Source organism: Oncorhynchus mykiss, chromosome 16, assembly GCF_013265735.2.
Source record: "Oncorhynchus mykiss isolate Arlee chromosome 16, USDA_OmykA_1.1, whole genome shotgun sequence".
Lineage (NCBI taxonomy): Eukaryota > Metazoa > Chordata > Actinopteri > Salmoniformes > Salmonidae > Oncorhynchus > Oncorhynchus mykiss.
The window spans coordinates 55,649,416-55,670,489 of NC_048580.1; the positions used below are offsets into that span (position 1 = coordinate 55,649,416).

Consider the following 21,074-nt stretch of genomic DNA (forward strand, 5'->3'; position numbering starts at 1 on the left):
GGGTGGTGTTCCGTGGTGCTCTACTTTTTTATATTTTTTATACCACATTTATTTAACCAGGTAGGCAAGTTGAGTACAAGTTCTCATTTACAATTGCGACCTGGCCAAGATAAAGCAAAGCAGTTCGACACATACAACAACACAGAGTTACACATGGAGTAAAACAAACATTCAGTCAATAATACAGTAGAAAAAATAAGTCTATATACAATGTGAGCAAATGAGGTGAGATAAGGGGGGTAAAAGGCAAAAAAAAAGAGAAAAGGCCATGGTGGCGAAGTAAATACAATATAGCAAGTAAAACACTATAATTGTATATTTGCAGTGGAAGAATGTGCAAGGTAGAGATAGAAATAATGGGGTGCAAAGGAGCAAAATAAATACAGTAGGGGGAGAGGTAGTTGTTTGGGCTAAATAGGCTAACTAGCTCCGGAATAATTTATGTTTGCTTCGGGATCGACGTAAGCCAATAGTCACGGATAGCAGCTAACCAGCTGCGCGATCCAGGTCTAAATGTCCAAAGCTTGCGGTTGAGATCAGGGGATATGGAAAGAAAAATAGGTCCGGTATGTTCTGGTCTGAGTCGCGTTGTACAAAACTGGTGATAGCGTTTTGAGCTAAAGGATAGCTGATGTCCACAAACCGTGGTTAGCTGAATACTAATGTTAGCTAGTAAACTGGCTAGCTTCTGGCTAGCTTCTGGTTAGCTTCTGGCTAGCTTCTATTGTGGATTTCAGATTTGAGGTACATAATACTTTTTTTAAATTGGTGAGGCGGGTTACAGGAGAGAGTTAAGTTGAGTTTTTGGAAAAGAAAATATAAAAGATATGTGAAGAAAGATGTAAATATGTATAGACACAGGACACAACAAGACGAGGACAAAGGACGTCTGACTGCTATGCCATCTTGGTGCCATCTTACTGCCACCCTCAGGATGCACGAGGCAGCAAAACACCAAAGCATGGTCTGCAGACCTTTTTACTGACATTCAAAAACAGGGAAAATACTCCATAAATAATAAGCACCCACTTAAAAAAAATACAGTGCCTTGCGAAAGTATTCGGCCCCCTTGAACTTTGCGACCTTTTGCCATATTTCAGGCTTCAAACATAAAGATATAAAACTGTATTTTTTTGTGAAGAATCAACAACAAGTGGGACACAATCATGAAGTGGAACGACATTTATTGGATATTTCAAACTTTTTTAACAAATCAAAAACTGAAAAATTGGGCGTGCAAAATTATTCAGCCCCCTTAAGTTAATACTTTGTAGCACCACCTTTTGCTGCGATTACAGCTGTAAGTCGCTTGGGGTATGTCTCTATCAGTTTTGCACATCGAGAGACTGACATTTTTTCCCATTCCTCCTTGCAAAACAGCTCGAGCTCAGTGAGGTTGGATGGAGAGCATTTGTGAACAGCAGTTTTCAGTTCTTTCCACAGATTCTCGATTGGATTCAGGTCTGGACTTTGACTTGGCCATTCTAACACCTGGATATGTTTATTTTTGAACCATTCCATTGTAGATTTTGCTTTATGTTTTGGATCATTGTCTTGTTGGAAGACAAATCTCCGTCCCAGTCTCAGGTCTTTTGCAGACTCCATCAGGTTTTCTTCTAGAATGGTCCTGTATTTGGCTCCATCCATCTTCCCATCAATTTTAACCATCTTCCCTGTCCCTGCTGAAGAAAAGCAGGCCCAAACCATGATGCTGCCACCACCATGTTTGACAGTGGGGATGGTGTGTTCAGCTGTGTTGCTTTTACGCAAACTTTAAACGACACTTTTTATAGGATATCTTTAAGAAATGGCTTTCTTCTTGCCACTCTTCCATAAAGGCCAGATTTGTGCAATATACGACTGATTGTTGTCCTATGGACAGAGTCTCCCACCTCAGCTGTAGATCTCTGCAGTTCATCCAGAGTGATCATGGGCCTCTTGGCTGCATCTCTGATCAGTCTTCTCCTTGTATGAGCTGAAAGTTTAGAGGGACGGCCAGGTCTTGGTAGATTTGCAGTGGTCTGATACTCCTTCCATTTCAATATTATCGCTTGCACAGTGCTCCTTGGGATGTTTAAAGCTTGGGAAATATTTTTGAATCCAAATCCGGCTTTAAACTTCTTCACAACAGTATCTCAGACCTGCCTGGTGTGTTCCTTGTTCTTCATGATGCTCTCTGCGCTTTTGACGGACCTCTGAGACTATCACAGTGCAGGTGCATTTATACGGAGACTTGATTACACACAGGTGGATTGTATTTATCATCATTAGTAATTTAGGTCAACATTGGATCATTCAGAGATCTTCACTGAACTTCTGGAGAGAGTTTGCTGCACTGAAAGTAAAGGGGCTGAATAATTTTGCACGCCCAATTTTTCAGTTTTTGATTTGTTAAAAAAGTTTGAAATATCCAATAAATGTCGTTCCACTTCATGATTGTGACCCACTTGTTGTTGATTCTTCACAAAAAATACAGTTTTATATCTTTATGTTTGAAGCCTGAAATGTGGCAAAAGGTCGCAAAGTTCAAGGGGGCCGAATACTTTCGCAAGGCACTGTACATACATATCATTGTAGTATTTAGATATTACAATATATCATATTATAATATTAAGACACAGTGACCGTACATACATATCCCAACCAGAAGCTATGGATTACAGGCAATATCCGCATCGAGCTAAAGGCTAGAGCTGCCGCTTTCAAAGAGCGGGACACTAATCCGGACGCTAAGAAATCCCGCAACGCCCTCAGACGAACCATCAAACAAGCAAAGTGTCAATACAGGATTAAGATTTAACCCTACTACACCGCCTCTGACACTTGTCAGATGTGGCAGGGCTTGAAATTATTACGGACTTCAATAGGAAACCCAGATGTGAGCTGCCCAGTGACGCGAGCCTACCAGACGAGCTAAATTACTTCTATGCTCACTTCGAGGCACGCAACACTGAAGCATGCATGAGAGCACCAGCTGTTCCGGACAACTGTGTGATAATGCTCTCGGTAGCCGATGTGAGCAAGACCTTAAAACAGGTCAACATTCACAAAGCCGCGGGCCAGACTACAGGAAAAGGCAGGCCGAACAGGCCCCCAGGACCAGGACGTGTACTCAAAGCATGTGCGGACCAACTGGCAAGTGTCTTCACTGACATTTTCAACCTCTCCCTGACTGAGTCTGTAATACCTACATGTTCCAAGTAGACCACCATAGTCCCTGTGCCCAAGGAAGCAAAGGTAACCTGCCTAAATGATTACCGTCGGTAGCCATGAAGTGCTTTGAAAGGCTGGTCATGGCTCACATCAACAGCATCATCCCTGATACTCTAGACCCACTCCAATTTGCATACTGCCCCAACAGATCCATGGATGACGCAATCTCAATTGGACTCCACACTGCCCTTTCCCACCTGGACAAAAGGAACACCTATGTGAGAATGCTGTTCATTGACTACAGCTCAGCGTTCAACACCATAGTGCCCAGAAAGCTCATCACTAAGCTAAGGACCCTGGGACTAAACACCTCCCTCTGCAGCTTGATCCTGGACTTCCTGACGGGCCGCCCCCAGGTGCTAAGGGAAGGCAACAACATGTCTGCAAAGCCGATCCTCAACACTGGGGCCCCTCAGGGGTGCGTGCTTAGTCCCCTCCTGTACTAACTGTTCACCCACGACTGCGTAGCCAAACACGACTCCAACACCATCATTAAGTTTGCTGACGACACAACAGTGGTAGGCCTGATTACTGACAACGATGAGACAGCTTATAGGGGGGAGGTCAGAGACCTGGCAGTGTGGTGCAAGGACAATAACTTCTCCCTCGATGTGAGCAAGACAAAGGAGCTGATCGTGGACTACAGGAAAAGGCAGGCCGAACAGGCCCCCAATAACATTGACAGGGCTGTAGTGGAGCGGGTCGAGAGTTTCAAATTGTCAAAGACTCCAGGGAGCGGTACCGAGGCAATGTGTCAGGGTACAGGTAAGTGTTCTCTCTGCTACCGCACGGCAAGCTGTACCAGAGTGCAAAGTCTAGGACCAAAAGGCTCCTTAACAGCTTCTACCCCAAAGCCATAAGACTGCTGAACAATTAATCAAATGGCCACCCAGACTATTTACCCCCCATTTGTTTTTACACTGCTGCTACTCGCTGTTTATTATCTATGCATAGTGACTTTACCCCTGCCTACATGTACAAATTACCTCGACTAACCTGTACCCCGCACATTGCCTCGGTACCGCTTCCTTGTATATAGCCTCGTTATTGTTTTGTTATTGTGTTGCTTTTTATAATTTTTTACTTTAGTTTATTTGTTAAATATTTTCTAAACTCTTTCTTGAACTGCATTGTTGGTTAAAGGGCTTGTAGGTAAGCATTTCACATGTGACAAATAAAGTTTGATTTGATTCCTTAGCATCGTTAAATGCCTTTCTGGGCATCACCCAGTTTGTCAATTAATAAGGATATCTGCTTGAAACAGCCTCTAAATGAAAATGACTTTACATTCTCAAATAGCTGCCAGATCAGAGGGTTTTTTCGGGTTGCCAGAAAAAAATATAACAACTTTACAAAGATCTCTTTGCTGACATTCCACAGACCTGTCCCCTCCCACGACGTCACACGGATCCTTTCCTTCCTGCTTGCTTGCTAGCTTAGCTTCAGCTGTTGGCACTTGGCTGTCCAAGTGGTGCATTTGTGATCCTCCAGCTATCCCTTAACTTAATCGGGTCGTATTTAGGAGATTTTACAATAGTTATAGTAACAAAAGCTGCGATATATAGACCAGGTACTTATATCAGAAAGGCTTTCGAACCTCTGGGACATGGCCAGACAAGAGCAAGTCCTCCAGCTTGAGCCACCACACGAACTGAAATTTAGAGGTAAGAGGGCAGGGCCGGGCAGTTTGGTCTGCAAGTATTTGACCATTGTTCCAAGCTAGCTAACGTCAACGCATTATCAGTAGTGTTGTTGATAACTAAACAATGGGTCTGCACACGGTTTATCATATTTGGTTTCTAGAGCGGTGACAAGCAAAGGGACATTGCATAGCAACGTCTTCTACCTACTGATGCTAACCGGCTAATGGCTAGCTGTCATTTTCTTCAGTGGCTAGCAAGCTATCTTAGCCTGCAATGAAAAGCCAGGCCCTGGTAATTTTGTCAATCAATGTTAGTTGCATGTTATTCAGTTACTATCATCTCCCTTACTTGCGAGTCAGTTTTTGCCACCATAAATTAAGATATTTCTGCTATAGCTACTAACGTTACTAACTAGCTAAATTAAGTATAATTAATTCATTTATAGTACTTTCTGAGGTCAGAGCGATACTAATGAAAATCCCATTTCACAATTACCTTTATGGATACATATACGTTTCTCAATCCATTCGTGGGGCACATATTTGTTTTAGCCCTGACCACACATGAACAAGCCCTTGATTAGTTGAATCAGCCCTTGATTGGTGTTATTGTTGGCCTGAAACTGTGCACCTCCTAGGGGAGCCCCAGGAATTGATTGAGAAATACTGCAGTAGAAAAGTGACTGTTGACAATTGTCAGGCGCAGGATCAGTGAGTTTTAGCAGAATTGTAAGGTTCTGAGTAGGACCATCTTACCGCTTGTAATTGAGTTATTGAACAGGCTATAATTGATGAATAGATTTGAGAATTGGATTAGGGCTGTCCCCAACTAAAAATAAAATTGGTTGACCGAGTCATCAGGTTCTTTCGACCAATCGATTGGTTGACATTTTTAAACGTGTATTTTTTCCATATATAGACACATCTTATGTGTTTTAATCAAAACAACGATATGCACTGAGCTTGTCTGATGCTTTAAGCACTATGTTTGATGAAATATTAAGACACACAAATAAATAGAGGGAGTCTGACCGGGGAGTCCGACTGCAATTGATTTGATTGTGCCGGGCCGAGCTCAGACTTGCTGCACTGTATAATTTTTGTTTTTACAGCGAGTGATTGTGTGACTAGCACCGGTTGTCTCTCCCTCCTCCTTGCTGCATCAAAGACTACAGAACATCAACAGTATTTATCACACTGTCCGTGTTGTTGAAGCTGCAACATGATTGCAGACATTTCTCACTGAAAAGTTTTGTTGCCGAAATCCCTAATTTGTTTAGGAAAAACATTCCCTATTCCCTCAACCCTTGGCCTTGCTCTCTTTACGTGACACGTATGCATCGCATAAATGTGAACAATCTGACCTATAGCATATCATAATTACATCCATAAATTGGTTATAACGAACTCTGAACACCGTAACACGTGACAGCAAATATAAGTATTGAAAAATAGGCCTAAGCAAGTTAAGGTGTTAAGACTAAACAGGATGCGCTCTTAGGCCTACAGCTCGATGGTAGTTATACAAGGCAACTAAGCCTACTAATGATAATGACATTACTTATTATAATGATGATGATAATAACAATAAGGAGATCAAGAAAAAGTTTAGTTATTCTAAATATACTATTTTTCTGACAATTTGGAACAGTGTAAACAACACTAAATACATTACAAGTAATACCAGAGAGGATGTTCTAACGAAAACAAGTGTACAACTTTAGTACAGCAAAACGAAGATTAAAAACAGCCAAATGTGTGAAATTGTTTATCTGACATGTGTTGCGTGAGGCTTGGTGCTCACGGAATCAGTTGGCTATTAAACAAACACACAAACATGCAACACAAGCAGGATCTGAACACAAGCGAGATCAATCTTATTTCTGTAGATACTTTTGGTCATGTAGTGTATGTGGACACCTGATCGTTGAACATCTCATTCCAAAATCATGGGCATTAATATGTCCTCCCTTTGCTGCTATAACAGTCTCCACTCTTCTGGGAAGGCTTTCCACTAGATGTTGGAACATTGCTGCGAGGACTTGCTTCCATTCAGCCACAAGAGAGTTAGTGAGGTTGGGCACTGATGTTGGGCGATTAGGCCTGACTCGCAGTTGGTGTTCCAGTTCATCCCAAAGGCGTTCAATGGGGTTGAGGTCAGGGCTCTGTGCAGGCCAGTCAAGTTCTTCCACACCAATCTCGACAAACCATTTCTATATGGACCTCACTTTGTGCACAGGGGCATTGTCATACTGAAACATGAAAGGGCCTTCCCCAAACTGTTGCCACAAAGTTGGAAGCACAGAATCTTCTAGAATATCATTGTATGCTGTAGCGTTAAGATTTCCCTTCACTAGAACTAAGTCGCCTAGCCAAAACCATGAAAAACAACCCCAGACCATTATTCCTCCTTCACCAAACTTTACAGTTGGCACCATGCATTGGGGCAGGTAGCGTTCTCCTGGCATTCGCCAAACCCAGATTTGTCCGTCGGACTACCAGAAGGGAAGTGTGATTCCTCACTCTAGAGAATGCGTTTCCACTTCTCCAGAGTCCAATGGCTTTACACCAGTCCAGCCAACGCTTGGCATTGAGCATGGTGATCTTAGGCTGGTGTGCGGCTGCTCGGCCATGCAAACTCATTTCATGAAACTCCCGATGAACAGTTATTGTGCTGACGTTGCTTCCAGAGGCAGTTTGGAACTTGGTAGTGAGTGTTGTACCTCTACGCAGACAACACCATTCTGTATACTTCTGTCCCTTCTTTGGACGCTGTGCTATCAAACCTCTAGACAAGCTTCAATGCCATACAACTCTCCTTCCGTGGCCTCCAACTGCTCTTAAATGCAAGTAAAACTAAATGCATGCTCACTGGTCAGCGATTGGTTGGTCACCCCCAAAGCCAACTCCTCCTCCTGGTCACCCCCAAAGCCAACTCCCCCTTTGACCGCCTTTCCTTCCAGTTCTATGCTGCCAATGACTGGAACGAATTGCAAAAATCATTGAAGCTGGAGACTCATATCTCCCTCACTAACTTTAAGCATCAGCTGTCAGAGCAGCTTACAGCAGCTTATAGCTCTTCAGTAAGGCCATTCTGTCAATGTTTGTCTATGTCGCCATTGCATGGCTGTGTGCTCAATCTGATACACCTGTCAGCAATGAGTGTGGGTGAAATAGCCAAATCCACTAATTTGAAGAGGTGTCCAGATACTTTTTTTTCCCCCAGTGAAGGGAAATCTTAACGCTACAGCACACAAGGACATTCTAGATGATTCTTAGCTTCCATCTTTGTGGGAACAGTTTGGAGAAGGCCCTTTCCTGTTTCTGCATGACAATGCCCCCGTGCACAAAGTGAGGTCCATACAGAAATGGTTTGTCAAGATCAGTGTGGAAGAACTTGACTGGTCTACACAGACCCCTGACCTTAACCCCATCAAACACCTTTGGGATGAATTGGAACACCGACTGCGGTCCAGGCCTAATCGCCCAACATCAGTTTTGACATCACCAATGCTCTTGTGGCTGAATGGAAGCAAGTCCTCGCAGTAATGTCCCAACATCTCGTGGAAAGCGTTCCCTGAAGAGTGGAGACTGTTATAGCAGCAAAGGGGGGACTAACTCCATATTAATGCCCATGATTTTGATGTTCAATGAGCAGGTGTTCACATACTTTTGGTCATGTAGTGTATCTGTTGTCTATTCTCTCCATCTTTTCCAGGTCCATTTACAGATGTCGTCACGGCCACCCTGAAGCTAGGCAACCCAACAGACAGAAATGTGTGTTTTAAAGTGAAGACGACAGCGCCTCGTCGATACTGTGTCCGTCCAAACAGTGGCATCATTGACGCAGGCACTTCCATCAATGTATCTGGTTGGTATCTTTTAGTTTGATTTATAGATGATCGTAGCAGAATAATCTCAGGAACGAATAGTATATTGAGCTGGTCAACGGAAGGTAACTTGTTGCTAAGAGTTTGCTTGATGCCATTTGTCTGCTTTGTTTTGCAGTTATGCTGCAGCCTTTCGACTATGATCCCAATGAAAAGAGCAAACACAAATTCATGGTGCAGTCCATGCTTGCTCCATATGACATGACTGACATGGAAGGGGTGGTAAGTGTCCAAATGGAATGTGATAAATCTGAATGTCACTAATTATGATCTGATGATCCCAGTAAGTTTATTCAATCTGCATTTCTAGTTCTGTCTTACTGTCTCAAGCATCTACTTGTTTATGCGTTGCAAGTGGGACAAATGTGCTGTCAGGATATGCTTCTCTTATGAGTGTCATGGAGTCCCTATTTGGGTGTGGTCATCTTGGTGTTGCCTTATTATTCAGTTCTTTCGGCCCTCTTCTTCCTCTCTGTCACTCTTTCTATCATTCTATCCTCCTTCTGGCCGACAGTGGAAAGAGGCAAAGCCAGAGGAGTTGATGGACTCCAAGTTGAGATGTGCATTTGAGCTGCCACTAGAGAATGACAAAACTGTAAGTATCTCCTACATCTTATCATATTACTACATACAATTGCATGTTTTTTGTTGTTGTTGACATTCCTTCCCTCACAGATTTCACCGTACAGTGTAAGATTAATTCAGAGCACCTTCATTCCATTCACAAATAGATTCTGAATGATTCGATCATCTCCACTCCATTGCATCTCTGAAACAGCCGTTGCCATGTTTTGTTTTTTATTTTGTGCTTCTCATCCCCATTCTGTTATTCATCTGCATGTTTCTGTCTCCACTCCTTTCCACAGCATGACAGTGAAAGCAACAAAAATGTGTCCTCTACCTCCATAAAGTCAGAGCTCTCCTCACTCCCTAAGTCTGCCAGCTCCTCCCTGGATGACGGCGAGGTGAAGAAGATCATGGAGGAGTGCAAGAGGCTGCAGATGGAGGTCCAGAGACTACGGGAAGAGAACAAACAGATCAGGGTGAGACTCAAATGTCCCTAGAACCCACAACAATCAGATCTGTTCGACACAATGCATTTTATTTGCTCCATCTGTAACAATGCAGACTTACTTAATAGGCCTCGTTTAATATATAACAGCTGTTTTTTGAGCAATAACAGTGACAAGCAGTTACTGATCTCAAATCAGTCAATTACCCATCTCAAATATGAGGCCTATTATGTAAGTCTGCATTGTTTCAGATGGAGCAAATAACTGACATTTGGCCTGTGACTCCTTCCTTCTACCCAGGAGGAGGATGGTCTGCGGAAGAGGAAGGTCACGTCCATGGCGTCCTCTCCCCACTCATCTTCCTCACAGGCCATGATAAGGGAGGAGGGCCTGAGTACCCGCGTGCTGGCGCTCTGCGTGCTGTTCTTCGTCATCGGTGTCATCATCGGGAAATTGGCCCTGTAGATGTAGCCAGCTGCAGCATGCTCGGAGGACCGAAAAAAAACAACAACAATGGGATGTGTACTTGTTTTTTTGCATAATGCAATATCACATGGGTTTATTTGAGTTGTGAAATTATTTACCATAAAGCAAAGGTAATCTAGTGAAATAATGAAAAGAACCGGTCACGAGTCGTCTTGCCTTTTAATCACTGTATTTTCCATCCCTACTTGCACAGATACAATACAAATCATTGTGTGGGGATTGGGGAAATTGCAACGTTGTGTTCTATAAGCATCAATGATAGCAATGTGTTCCAGCAAGGTCAAGGCTTTTCCTACAGCAGAACTAATGTGACTGAGTTCTATGACATTGTGTGAATGTTTTAATCACTGCTTTTTTAAGGCAAGGAGACCGTGCATTGTGTGTGAGTCGAGAGGCTGCCGGTGAATTTTAGCATGAAGGGGGGTAATTATGTAAATCCTGTCATCCAACTGATTCCTGTATGAAACATAAAATGGATTTGGGGGGGGGGTAACTGAAAAATAAAATGTTAACCATCATTTTGTCCAAGACAGACCCCTGTCCAATGCAGTAGGTTGCTTATTTTTTATAATCAATTAGAAATGTGTTTTTAATCTATCACAGAATATGTACTGTCTCATAGTGCTGCAGTGAGTTAGGTCTACACATTTTAGTGTGTAATTTAGTGACAGTCTCTGAGGTGAAGGCACAGAATCGGTGACTTGTAATTTGGTCAAAGCCCCAGCCTGTGAAGGATGTCTTCAGGATCAGTATGTGGGTGGTGCCTTTTGCATCTCTGATATTTTAAGTAGAAATTTTGCACCAATATTGAATTTTAAGTCTGTTATATTAAATTAAGTGCCCTTTAACATAGACCACATTAATTCAATAAATCTGTTGTTTTTTGCATGAATTAAGGATTGCTAAATTGCCCAAATTTGGAATTTTGACATCCCTCCGTCAACGCTGACACTTCTAGGAAGATTTTACTGCACTTAGGCCTAGATTCAATTAGATCAAGCGTTAACAGGCAATAGCCGACACCCGCATTTCTGATGTTGTGGCGGTAACTGTTGGAGCTGCTCTTCTGATCGTTCAGAAGCCACAACTGCCAAATTCTCTAAAATGACGTTGGAGGCGGCTTATGGTAGAGAAATTAACCAATTCTATGGCAACAGCTCTGGTGGACATTCCTGCAGTCAGCATGCCAATTACACACTTGTGTTAGAAGTTCAGAACGAGAAAGTGTAGACTATAGGGTGAAGAAGTGGGACACTTATTTTCATATCTGTGTTCTGTAACCTTTTTCAACATCTAGCCAACATATCTCAACACGTGATACATTCCTGAAATCCTCAAGATGTTCCCTAATCATCACATCAATTTGTGTGATTAGGAAACATCTGAGGAATTCAGAAATTCATCATCTGTTGGGCTAATATGTGTCCGACTTTTTCTGAAATTACTCAAATAACAGTACAATACTTTTTTTTTTTTTTTACAGGATATAGTACTACACGAACCAGAACCTTGCCTAACCTAAGTACAGGGGTTCCCTAATGTAAACTGGATCCCTTTCCTCCATTGGAATAGTTTATAAGACTGTCCCACTTTAGCTACTCCATGCTGTCCTACTTTAGTTAGCTATAGTTGGTAAAGCAGGACAACTAAAAACATGACTGAATTACAAAATTGAAACATAATATTGGCAATTTTTTAAATGTATTATTTTTGATGCGTCAGTACATAGTATGCACATTTACATCAGAATTTGGCACTGCGTTATTTCTGGTAGTTTTAGAACCTTAACATCAAAACAGAAAAAATGATCACAACAGCAGGAAGTGAAGTGCCACACAGGAAGTGGGCCGAGAGAGTTTCTCCCACAGAGAGATAGGGAAAGAGAGGCTCAGATGACATCATGTAGCTGATTTTACCATGTGCTTTGCAGGGTAAGCTTGTTTGAAGCTTGCTCTTCCCGCCTCTATGATATCAATGAAGTGATGTGATTTTGATCATGTGGTTTCTCTGCAAGGGCTTAGTAACATTAGTTTTGATTTGCTCTTGTCAAACCAATAAATAAACGTCAGGATTATGGTGTCCCAGTTTATATAACGTCCTACTCTTTTTGAATTCACCCTATAGAAATAATGACACTCGAATTTAAGATCATAAAATTAAATAATGAGGATTTCGATCAGCCTAATGGAGGTGAGATTACATCTCACATTCCAGTGTTTGAGCTTGTAAACAAGGCTGCAATGGATTTATCTTAATGCTACTCTATGCAGCCAATGGCAGTGTCCACTTTAGATAATGCCGGGAGCTGCTTGTTGATTTGACAGCTCTAATGGGACTTCCTAAAAACACACCATTTTGATACATCTACAACTGGAAGTAACTTTTCGTTGCAGGTTAGGAGAGCATTTCGCCAACCTTAACCCTTTTCCTAACCTTAACCTAATTATCCTAACCTGCTATGCTAATTCTCCTAACTTGTTGCATAAATTCTAACCTGCTATGAAAAAGTAACTTCCGGTCATAGATGTATTGAAGTGCCATGTTTTAGGGAATATCCAGTTCCACCTCCTACATGCCAAAACAACCACTATGCGGATATCGGCTAAAGCGGATCTGATTGAATTGAGCCCTTAATCCCAAAATGTCTCCAAGTTTCACCATAATTGCAAAGGCTAGTTATTTTGTTGCTTTGACTGTCATTTCTGAAGATAATGTATTTCATGTGATTAGTGGTTTATTTACGACTGTCCCTCATTCAAGGTCAACCCTGTTATGTGAACTAAACTCTTGTTTTAATATGGTGAAGCCATTACTTTTTTAAATATATTTTTTAAAAGGAACATTAAACATCTAATAGTCAAATCCTAGAGTAAAATCAGGTGAGCTGGTTCTATTCTTTTTGGTCATTTTCTGGTGTTTTGTGGTAAATTGTTTATAATGCATTTAATGTAAAAAATGTTTTTATAGAAACTGAAATTGAAAACTATATATTTTTTCTTACTAGATCGAACCGTAACTGAACCGACATCAAAAAACACTTGCTCAGCACTATGGACAACTGAGCGGGTGGAGCATAACATGTTCACCCTGTTAAAGGCTTTGTATGGTCAATCTGGCTCTGCAGTGGCTGTACAGCATTTACTGTGATACAGCCTCTGCAGAAAACAGAGCAAATATACCTTTTGTCCTTCGCGTAGCAGAACTATTGTGAAGGAAGTTGTCAAGGAAGTTTGTGTTTATATAGGACCTCCCACCCCAACCTACCATCAACCAATAATAATGGGCAGCCCTCCGCATTGTTACAAAATTTGAGAGGCACATGGTGATGCGGTAAGGAGCTTGATTTGGCCTCCGCATGCCTCCGGAGGCTTGCGTCTTAACCTCCATACAAATCATCATACCACATTTTCAGATCAAGCATAAATTGGCTTTAATCCATACATAGATTAGGGTGACCACATGTCCCGGATTGTGCGGGACAGTCCCACATTTTATCCCTTTCTCCAACAAGGAAACAATCATGTCACGCATCATCTGGGACATGTGGTCACCCTAATCTAAACACCACTAATCTTGAAAAAAGGTTGATTTGTCCTGTATTTCAGTCAGACATTCTAACCTGTCTCTTGCAGTCACGCTGCGCTAATTAAAATATACAATATATATACAAATAATGTGGACACCCCTTCAAATTAGTCGATTAGACTATTTCAGCCATTCCCCTTGCTGATGTGCATAAAATCGATCACACAGCCATGCAATCTTTTTTTCATGGTTCGGGCTAGACCACTTAGCTCCAGTGAAGGGAAATCTTAAAGCTACAGCATAAAATGATATTCTAGACGATTCGATGCTTCCAACTTTGTGGCAACAGTTTGGGGAAGGCCCTTTCCTGTTTCAGCATGACAATGCCCTCTTGCACAAAGCGAGGTCCATAAAGAAATGGTTTGTCGAGATCGGTGTGTGCAGGCTCTGGCCTGCACAGAGCCTTGACCTCAACCCCATCGAACAATTTTGGGAAGAGTCAGGTCTATTCCTCCAACATCAGTGCCCAACCTCACTAATTATCTTGTGGCTGAATGGAAGCAAGTCTCCGCAGCAAATGTTCCAACATCTAGTGGAAAGCCTTCCCAAAAGAGTGGAGGCTGTCATAGCACATAGAGAGGGGGCGACCAACTTCATTTTAATGGCTATGATTTTGGAATGCGATGTTTGACGAGCAGGTGTACACATACTTTTGGTAATGCAATGTATATAGCCTATTAAAAGGATGTGGTACTGGTGATGTTAAACACTTCTCCAATCGTTGTTTAGATCTAATATTATGCGCAGTGCAAGACCAGACGTTGGACAACATCATATGCCTATCATCAACCAATCATATTTTTCCAATCCCTTTCAGGCTAAATTCCAAATAAACTCGGAGAGGACAGTTCGGACTACAAAAGTAAGTAAATAGAAGTATTAGACTGAAGGATAGTAGGTGATTTCGCCAAACTTATGAGGCTCTCCATGCACATTAGTGGCTCATGTATCATATTATTTGCTGCTACTTCATTCAATCCCGTTTTAACGGTCACTCTTCCTAACTGTTTTACATTCCTGGAGACCAGCCAGAAAGGTTTCCTTTTGGGCAAGAAAAAATAATATGTTAGGTGTGCTTAAAGCCAATTTATGCTTGATCTGAAAATGTGGTCAGAGGTGCTATATGGATGGTGTGATGCAATTTCGTGCCCTCTGGAGGCACGCAGAGGCCGAATTGAGCTCTGTACCGCATTGCGTGCCCATCTCAAATTTTGTAACATTGTGGAGGGCTCTGTATAGCTCCACATTGACATGATTGGTTGACAGTAGGTGAGGGCGGGAAGTCCTGCATAATCACAAAATCACTTCCTTGACAACTTCCTTCACAACAGCTCTAAGCTGCTTGGCAAAGCACAAAAAGTATGAATGCCCTGATGATATTTGAGTGCAGCTGCAATACAAATAAAAAAATATTTACAAATAAAATATAAGGTGACCCCCGAAAGCCAGATGGAGATGGGTAAATTAGACGTGCATTCAGTCTTTATATTACTGTAGCATGGCCTTGTGATAGATGCTGTTTTTTAGTCTCTCGGTCCCAGCTTTGATGCACCTGCACTGACCTCGCCTTCTGGATAATAGTGGGGTAAACAGGCTGTGGGTCGAGTGGTGGATGTCCTTGACTTTTTTGAGGGCCTTCCTGTGACATCAGGGCCTGTAGGTGTCCTGTAGGGCAGGCAGTGTGCCCCACGGTGATGAATTGGGCAGACCGCACCACCCTCTGGAGAGCCCAGGGGTTGCGGGCTGTGCAGTTACTGTAACAGGCAGTGATACAGCCGACAAGATGCCATCAATTGCACATCTGTAAAAGTTTGTGAGGGTCTTAGGGACCAAGACTAAATTCTTCAGACTCCAGAGGTTGAAGAGGCGCTGTTGCACCTTCTTCAGCACACTGTCTGTGTGGGTGGACCATTTCAGATTGTTAGTGATGTGTACGCTGAGGAACTTGAAGCTGTTCACCTTCTCCACTGCGGTCCTGTCGATGTGGATAGGGGGGTACTCCCTCTGCTGTCTCCTGAAGTCCACGATCAGCTCCTTCGTTTTGTTGATGTTGAGGAAGAGGTTATTTTCCTGGCACCACTATTTTCTTGGTGCCAGGGCCCTCACCTCCTCCCTGTAGGCTGTCTCGTCATTGTTGGTAATCAGGCCTACTACTGTTGTGTTGGAGGCGTGCGTGGCCATGCAGTCATGGGTGAACAGGGAGTACAGGAGGGGGCTGAGCACGCAACCCCATATTTTGCTCAGTCAGACATTTCCAAGTTTCCTAGTTCCTACTAGTACGTAAATGTGGCATACATTTGGAAATGAATAGCCACTTACTATAGTAATAGTAAGTAGTACTTTTTTACTTAACTTTTATTTAAGTTCAACATGGGCTCATTATGACAGAATGTTAAAAAAAATACACATCTCAAAAGGCACCGATTTGGTTGAACGACTAATGACTGAAAGGAACGACTCATTAAATGGGAGAAACAGTGATACAACATAGGCCTATAGAGCCCCACATTAGAGGTGTCATAATACCCATAAAACCTAGCAGTCAAACAGGGAAATAATTCCAGTAGTTTCGCACCATTCATTTTTCGCATAGGGGTTTTTAGAAACTTTAAATAAGGGCTGTGTTTTGTGTAGGCTTACCCTGGTGTGATGTTTTGATAACCATGTAAATGTCTCTCGGACAAGGTGACTTAATATATTAGGCTTTATTTACACAAATTCACACAGATTCAAAAATGCTAATTGGCATCCTAGTAGACTACATATCCCTCCAAGCTCCTGCACGTCATCTCTAGCTGACACCTTTGCTAGCAGGTACATTTAAAGAAATGTATCCAATTTATGAATTACTACATTTAGCTAACATTAGATCATTAATCCAGAGACTCATACCTTTGCCTCGATTCGGGAGTCTCGTCCAGATCATCATGGCATTTGTAGTTCTTGATAGCCACATTAGCAGCTAACTAACGTTTCATTTGTTGGCGTTAAATATATGCGAATATATTGATAAAAGTTAACTGGTCCGAGAGAGATTTACATGGTTATCAAAAAAGTCTACAAACCCTCATTTTAAGTGTTTCTAAAATCCCCTATAGGAAAAATGAATGCTGGAAAAACGGTTGGAACCATTCCATTTGACCGCTAGGTTTAATGGGTATTATGACTCATACTGTGGTTCTCTATCAGGATGACAGCAAATTATTTTAGCTCAAGTGAATCCTGGAAGTGATTTAAGTCATATCAGCTGATTAATAGAAGTGGAGTAGAATAGAAGCTGGAGTTAATAGAAATATGCGATAACACTTCATTTTAAGGGGTCCTTACAAATATGCAACATACATTTTTTTATGTACAGTACACGACAATATAAGGATAGGTTTGGACTCATTACGTTGCATTGATAGTTGGCTACATTGTGTCCTAGTGCTTTGCTTTAGTTTTGAGTATCATCTGGGCATACTTGAAGTTTTGATAAGATGTATTCAAATCAAATTCTCCCATATACAGTGCATTCGGAAAGTATTCAGACCCCTTGACTTTTTCCACATGTTGTTACGTTACAGCCTTATTCTAAAATTGACTAAATTGTTTATTTCCCCTCATTAATCTAGACACAATACCCCATCACGACAAAGCAAAAACTGATTTTTCAAAATAAAAAAAATACAAAAATGAAATATTAAATTGACATACACTACCGGTCAAAGGTTTTAGAACATCTACTCATTCAAGGGTTTTCTTTATTTTTACTATTTTTACACTGTAGAATAATAGTGAAGACATCAAAACTATGAAATAACACACATGTAGTAACCAAAAAAGTGTTACACAATATGTTACACATATTTGAGATTCTTCAAATAGCCACGCTTTGCCTTGATGCACACTCTTGGCATTCTCTCAACCAGCTTCATGAGGTAGTCACCTGGAATGCATTTCAATTAACAGGTGTGCCTTGTTAAAAGTTAATTTGTGGAATTTCCTTCGTAAAGCGTTTGAGCCAATCAGTTGTGTTGTGACAAGGTTGGGGTGGTATACAGAAGATAGCCCTATTTGATAAAAGTCCATATTATGGCGAGAACAGCTCAAATAAGCAAAGAGAAACAACAGTCCATCATTACTTTAAGACATGAAGGTCAGACAATCTGGAATATTTCAAGAACTTTGAAAGTCTTCAAGTGCAGTCGCAAAAACCATCAAGCACCTTGATGAAACTGGCTCTCATTAGGACCGCCACAGGAATGGAAGACCCAGAGTTACCTCGGCTGCAGAGGATAAGTTCATTAGACTTACCAGCCTCAGAAATTGCAGCCCAAATAAATGCTTCACAGAGTTCAAGTAACAGACATTCCAACATCAACTGTTCAGAGGAGACAGTGTGAATCAGGCCTTAATGGTCAAATTGCAGCAAAGAAACCACTATTAAAGGACACCAATAATAAGAAGAGACTTGCTTGGACCAAGAAACACGAGCAATGAACATTATTCGACCGGTGGAAATCTGTCCTTTGGTCTGATGTCCAAATTGGACATTTTTGGTTCCAACCGTGAAACGCGGTGTGGGTGAACAGATGATCTCCGTATGTGTATTTCCCATCGTAAAGCATGGAGGAGGAGGTGTTAAGGTGTAGGGGTGCTTTGCTGGTGACACGGTCTGTGATTTATTTAGAATTCAAGACACACTTAACCAGCATGGCTACCACAGCATTCTGCAGCGATACGCCATCCCCTCTGGTTTGGGGTTAGTGGGACTATCATTTGTTTTTCAACAGGACAATGACCCAACACACCTCTAGGCTGTGTAAGGGCTATTTCACCAAGAAGGAGAGTGATGGAATGCTGCATGACAAAGGCTTCCACAATCCCGCGACCTCAACCAAATTGAGATGGTTTGGGATGAGTCGGACCGCAGAGTGAAGGAAAAGCAGCCAACAAGTGCTCAGCATATTTGGGAACTCCTTCAAGACTGTTGGAAAAGCATGACGGGTGAAGCTGGTTGAGAGAATGCCAAGAGTGTGGAGGGCTGGATATTTGAAGAATCTCAATTATAAAATATATTTTTATTTGTTTAACACTTTTTTGGTTACTACATGATTCCATATGTGTTATGTCATAGTGTTGATGTCTTCACTATTATTTTACAATTTACTAGAAAATAGTACTATCTTGAAGCACCTTTGGCAGCGATTACAGTCTCGAGTCTTCTTGGATATGATGCTACAAGCTTGGCACACCTGTATTTGGGGAGTTTCTCCCATTCTTCTCTGCGGATCCTCTCAAGCTCAGTCAGGTTGGATGTGGAGCGTCGCTGGACATCTATTTTCAGGTCTCTCCAGGGATGTTTGATCGGGGTGAAGTCCCGGTTCTGGCTGGGCCACAAGGACATTCAGAGACTTGTCCCGAAGCCACACCGGTGTTGTCTTGGCTGTGTGCTTAGAGTCGTTGTCCTGTTGGAAGGTGAACCTTCGCCCCAGTCTAAGGTAAGCAGCCCCCCCTGCTCTAAGTACTCTGGAGCAGGTTTTCATCAAGGATCTCGCTGATCTCCGTTCATCTTTCCCTCGATCCTGACTAGTCTCCCAGTCCCTGCTGCTGAAAAACATCTCCACAGCATGATGCTGCCACCACCATGCTTCACCGTAGGGATTGTGCCAGGTTTCCTCCAGACATGACGCTTGGCATTCAGGCCAAAGAGTTCAATCTTTGAGTCATCAGAACAGCGAATCTTGTTTCTCATGGTCTGAGAGTCTTTAGGTGCCTTTTGGCAAACTCCAAGCAGGCTGCCTTTTACTGACATGTAGCTTCCCTCTGGCCACTCTACCATAAAGGTCTGATTGGTGGAGTACTGCAGAGATGGTTGTCCTTCTGGAAGGTTTTAGCATCTCCACAGAGGAACTCTGGAGTTCTGTCAGAGTGACCATCGGGTTCTTGGTCACCTCCTTGAACAAAAGCCCCCTCTCCCAATTTCTCAGTTTTGCCGGGCGGCCAGCTCTAGGAAGAGTCTTGGTGTTCCAAACTTCTTCCATTTAAGAATGATGGAGGCCCCTCTGTTCTTGGGAAACTTCAATGCAGCAGAAATGTTTTGGTACCCTTCCCCAGAACTGTGCCTCAACACAATCCTGTCTCGAAGCGCTACGGATAGTTCCTCAGGCAAATAAGGTATTTCTTTTTTTTCGCAAAAATGTCTAATAAACAGTTATCACTTTTTTCTTTATGGGTTATTGTGTGTGGATTGATGAGTAAAAAGTTAATTTAATCCATTTTAAAATAAGGCTGTAACCTAACATAATGTGGAAAAAGTCAAGGGGTCTGAATAATTTCCGTATGCACTGTAGTGTCTACTCTACATGGAAAAACCTGAATAGTTGTTTCCTTCCCTCCTGTGTTTTAAACGCAGCAGCAAATATTAGTCTTTTCAAAAGGGACCATCTCGGGACTAGTTGATGGAGTGTTTTCTCTCTTGACTTGGTTTCTACTGTCTGTATTTAAAATCCATGTCTTTGTGTAGCCTGAGGGGCTTGGATTGTGGGCGTCTGGATGGAGAATTGAGCTGTGAACACTGCATAAAAACTGCAATGGCGCTTCAGACCTTTACAACATGAAGGCTAACCACAATCATTGTATACAGTTTTAAACAAGTAAATCATTAAAATAGCAGAAAGCACAATTATTATAGATGGAAAAAGCACATATAGCATAATCATAATAATGAACTAAATGCATTTGCCTACTCTTATATTAATTGTAAGGAGAACTAAGCAAAGTACAGCCTTTGGGTGATTAGAATGGTCCCAGTCAGTGTTTTGCATTATTTCTGGGATGGAATTTGTATATGAGTGTGTGTGTGTGGGCCTGTAGCCACACAAACAGTATTTTGTGGATGCTAGATTTCGTTTTAATTAGTTTATCTAAAGTTTTATGGGTTTATTTATGAAGATTGAATGTGTAATCCTTGAGCAATACCTCATAAGCCTGCTAACACAGCTGAGTTCTACAGGACCAAGGTTTTACCAAATCCCTGCATGACTAAACGTTGGACCCTCCCTCAACACATGGCCTGTTTATTTCCAGTCAGAATAACTCAGACAGAAAATATTATACTGATAATAATCCTTATTACTTAACAGATGTAATCTGGTTCAAATATGAATGTTTGCTAGAGCAACTTTAAATTATCATTCTTATGGATACAGGACTGTATTATTCTGACATAAATAGGGTTGTCAGCACCTAGTGGTGAAAAGT

The 21,074-nt window shown here is 41.9% G+C and overlaps 1 protein-coding gene across 2 annotated transcripts; it reads left to right on the top strand.

The window, feature by feature from the left end:
- Positions 1 to 4,584: 4,584 nt before the first annotated feature.
- Positions 4,585 to 12,323, top strand: LOC110492343 (vesicle-associated membrane protein-associated protein B). 2 transcript variants are annotated; one of them, XM_021566579.2, is made up of 6 exons: positions 4,585 to 4,877; positions 8,574 to 8,726; positions 8,864 to 8,967; positions 9,260 to 9,340; positions 9,612 to 9,788; positions 10,059 to 12,323. In XM_021566579.2, the coding sequence occupies exons 1-6, from the start codon at positions 4,820 to 4,822 to the stop codon at positions 10,221 to 10,223; spliced, it is 738 nt and encodes a 245-aa protein (XP_021422254.1). In that variant the 5' UTR covers positions 4,585 to 4,819; the 3' UTR covers positions 10,224 to 12,323. The 2 variants fall into 2 exon arrangements, with proteins under 2 accessions (XP_021422254.1, XP_021422256.1); XM_021566581.2 differs by having other exon boundaries at positions 9,681 to 9,788.
- The last annotated feature ends 8,751 nt before the right edge of the window (positions 12,324 to 21,074 follow it).